The following is a 4,278-nucleotide window of genomic DNA, read 5'->3' on the forward strand; positions in this document are numbered from 1 at the left end:
TTAACAATTGTATTCAGTCAACTTTCAAACAATATTTATGCAAGAAACTTAGCAAAAATCACTACTGAGGATAGCGAAACCCGCTGTATTCCTCAGAAGGGAATTGTTCACGAATGGCGTTGACTGCACACAAAGGAATAACCCGTCTGAATTTCTTTCCCAGGAGCCCGTACACCCATCTGGTGAAACGTCTGTAGGCCAGGTACCGATACAGCCTGAAAGCATAATAAAGGAATACTGTATATATTTTCGGCTCTGACAGCAACACTGAGTAGTGATTATGATGAGTTTTGATTCATGCCCTGTATTGCCAGAAAATTGAGTCAATAGAAGACAGTTAACGCTACTTATACTGAATGAGAACAGGTTTTTTTAAGACTGGGAAGGGGCCCTAGCTGTCATAAATTGGGGGAAAATAATGTGTGAAAACCAAATCTGGGGATATTTTCCACGCACTGTTACTCAGTAAATGAATTGTAATCAATTTTCTGAGGGGCTGTAGCCTTAAATGTGAAAATTTCTACAACTGAATATAAAAAGTCCCTGAAGAAGTTCATTAGATAGGTCGTAAAAAAATAACAAATTGAAACATACAAATTCGTTTTACTCACTCATGAATTTGCTGACCCTCCTCTCTGGGCCCATAGTCATGTATAAACTCATAGAATGACGTCTCCAGCACATGTATGTTGAGGCAGTTCACCTGAAACCCCTCGTGAAGAGTGATGCAAGGCACACCTTCTGCCTCTGCTTTTCCATCTACAATGTTTCTTGGCTGACAGCATCGTCTTTCGTGAGCTGTGGGCATGTTCACACAACACCCACATTCACACCTATAAACAAAATAAGCATGTTTTTTTTTAAATATTTTTTATTCAATCATTTCTTTTCCTAGATGCTGCCATTCGTAATTAAATTCGCAGCCGACCAGCATCGTTCGATCCCCTATACAGAATTACAAATAAGATACTCGCTTGTTTTTGCATAAAATAAAATTGAACAAAAATTTCATCAAAAATAATAGCGTAAAACAAATCTTACCAGTCGTCAACATTGCCGATGTAGGAATCATCAGAATTGGCTTCCTCAATTTCGCTCTCATCACTCTCGCTTGGGATGTCTATTTCCTGGCTTTCTGCTCTTGGCTCGTACATATACGGTCTAATTTCATGCAGTTCATCTTCATAATGATCAGATTCGTCCAAAAAGTCCATAATTTAACATAAAAATATTGGTATAATAGCAATGCAGTTGATTGTCTCGGCATAAATAAACCGTTTAAATATAGCGGATGTACATCTCTGACGTCACAGCAAGGGAGGTAAGTCAGTCCAACTTTTCGAAAACGGTGCGTTATTGGGAGCTTTACCTGGTGATTTATGGCATAAGGCGTAACGCTAAATTATGGCAAATAGTTTTATTCCTCATTTTAAACATTTATCTTTGATTATATAAAGTTTTCAAAAGTGTTGATATTGACCTTTAAGAATAGTGAAGGTGATTGGTTTAAGAGCCCTATGGATTGTTACAAAGAGTAGTGCAGGTGATCAGTTTAAGAGCCCTATGGATTGTTATAAAGAGTAGTGCATGTGATTGGTTTAAGGGCCCTATGGATTGTTATAAAGAGTAGTGCATTTGATTGGTTTAAGGGCCATATGGATTGTTATAAAGAGTAGTGTATGTGACTGGTTTAATTGCCCTATGATTTGTTATAAAGAGTAGTTTATGTGATTGGTTTGAGGGACCTATGGATTGTTATAAAGAGTAGTGCATGTGACTGGTTTAAGTGCCCTATGGGTTTTTATAAAGAGAAGTGCATGTGATTGGTTAAATGGCCCTATGGATTGTTATAAAGTGTAGTGCATGTGATTGGTTTAAGGGCCCTATGGATTGTTATAAAGAGTAGCCCATGTGTTTGGTTTAATAGGCCTATGGATTGTTATAAAGAGTAGTTCTGGTGATTGGTTTAAGGACCCTTTGAATTGTTATAAGTGAAGTGCAGGATTTACTGTACACCCAGTATGCATATATCTCATTCCTTTAAACCTTTCAGTGCTGGAACCGAATTTTAAAGGCCTTGGCAAACAGTTTGGATCCTGATGAGACGCCACAGAACGTGGCATCTCATCAGGATCCAAACTGTTTGCTATTCTGATTGTATTCTTTGAAAAAAATCGAAGAAAATGCTAATTTTAGAAATTCAGCAGACAACATTTTAACAGACGACAAAATTTCCCAGCATGCAAAGGGTTAACAGTAGTGGGTAATATCGAAACATAAATTTATTTGATATCTGTTTAACCCAGCTGTTCACCTTAAATGACCTTTACATAACACCAACTTACGCGAATGAATGTACTAAGTTCATTCCATTGGCTGATTTGAACATAATCTCCCAGAAAATTGGCAACATAACCATGTCTGTAGTATTGGATGAAACACTAATTAGTGTATGGAAATGCTGACTTCTCTCTGCATATTCATATTGGCCCAGTAACAATTACGCATTATTGGGATATTTTGTCCCCAATACTTTCAGAGTCCATGCTGGGTCAGTAATTCGTCAGCGGAAGATGGAATGTACTATTAATAAATACCCCATGTTGATAACACAGTAATACTTTTTAAGATATCAAATAACATGAAGTTTAGGGGAAGAAATAATTGAAAACCTATTGGTAAATGCTGTTTGTTTTGCATTTGTCTTGCAATTACCGAAAGTGTATAATGTGCATGATAGATGTTAAATCATTTTATTATCTAGCCACACATGTGTGACGTACGCAGTCAGTCTGTCTGAAAATCTTTCCTGTAAGCCAGAATAGTCTACCGGCATTTTCCATGTTGCTATAAATAGTACAGTGTGACTTCAAGTTTCTATTGAAAAGTATCGTAGTTTGATGTAACATTAACAAGACGCAGAGATTTTTAGCTCGGCTGTTTTCGGGGAAAAAACACGAGGTATTGTTATAGCCAGCTCGTGGTGTCGTCCACCGGCATTGTGCGTCGTGCTCTAAAATCAAAGTGCTTTCACCTACAACTTTGAAACATCATCTGTAGATACACCTTGATGAGTTCTACAGGCCATATCCATTTTTGGGACACTTAGGTCAAAGGACAAGGTCACTATGACCTCTTTAAAAAGCTTCTGACAAGCTTTCATTTATTCAAAACAGCACCGTCAGCCAAGCGTTGGCATCCGTTATGCGTTGCTCGTTTTTAATAACGGCGTAATGTAACAATGGGTCTTATGCAATATGCTGCCAGCGTAGCTCAAGTCCAGCCTGCGCATCCGCGCAGTCTTCAGGATATGCACTCCGTGGAGGATACTCAGGAGATACCAGAAACCTTGAGTGCTTTTAAATATCGAAAAGCATAGCCCCTGATAGTGTTATTTTAATGTGTGAAAGAAAAATGTGTCTTAATCAAATATAAAATATTTCGATGACAAATAAATGCATTCATAATAAGCCACATGAGGACACACGTGATTTGATATGACACATAATAAAATTTGTATCTACTAACACTATTCTGGGATGTAATATACATACACTTCATGACAAACATTTCATGCGGTGGATATTATGTGACTTTTAAGTAAAATACAACCCAACAATACATTAACCTTTGTTTTTTGTCCCCCAGTCTATTCTGGGGACATATTGTTTTAGCCCTGTCTGTTTGTTTGTTTGTTGGTTTGTTTTTTTGCATGAAATTTTAACATTGGCCATAACTTTTGCAATTTTTGAGTGGTGAAAGGTCAAGGTCATTATTCACGGTCAAATGTCAAGTAAATGGGGGGACATAGTGTTTCTCAAACACATCTTGTTTATTTACTAATTTAGTTAAGTATTTCCTTTATTTCAAAGTGAGGATATACGCAGAATATCTTTCTAAATTATATTACTTAAAAAAAAAAAGTAATTAAATAAATAATGGAAATATCAACACACTCGGGTATTTTTCTCACAACCTCAATGTTCAAGGTTAGGAGCAATTTATGGGTATTTAAGGCAACAAGAACAAGACACTAGTGTCATTATTTCTTATTGACAATTATTGCCTTCATATATTTATATATCTCACTTGATCACAACGTTCTCATGGTGAGCTTTTGGAGTAGCCAGTACTTACTTGTATACAACGTGTAATGTGTTCTGATTTCTTACTTGAAGCAAAACATGGTTTTGGTTTGTCTAAAAACATGGCCGCCATGGTGCGGTGCTGTTTTCCATATTTGTCTATAATGAAACCTTGTGAAGTCACATTTTTATT

The 4,278-nt window shown here is 36.7% G+C and overlaps 1 protein-coding gene across 1 annotated transcript; it reads right to left on the bottom strand.

Annotated features, from left to right (window-relative positions):
- Positions 1–1,154, bottom strand: LOC127849992 (P2X purinoceptor 7-like). Its single transcript, XM_052382726.1, has 3 exons — positions 1,042–1,154; positions 612–833; positions 1–215 (listed from the first exon to the last, which is right to left on the bottom strand). The coding sequence occupies exons 1-3, from the start codon at positions 1,152–1,154 to the stop codon at positions 62–64; spliced, it is 489 nt and encodes a 162-aa protein (XP_052238686.1). The 3' UTR covers positions 1–61.
- Between the last annotated feature and the right edge of the window lie 3,124 nt (positions 1,155–4,278).

This window comes from Dreissena polymorpha, chromosome 11 (genome assembly GCF_020536995.1).
Source record: "Dreissena polymorpha isolate Duluth1 chromosome 11, UMN_Dpol_1.0, whole genome shotgun sequence".
NCBI lineage: Eukaryota > Metazoa > Mollusca > Bivalvia > Myida > Dreissenidae > Dreissena > Dreissena polymorpha.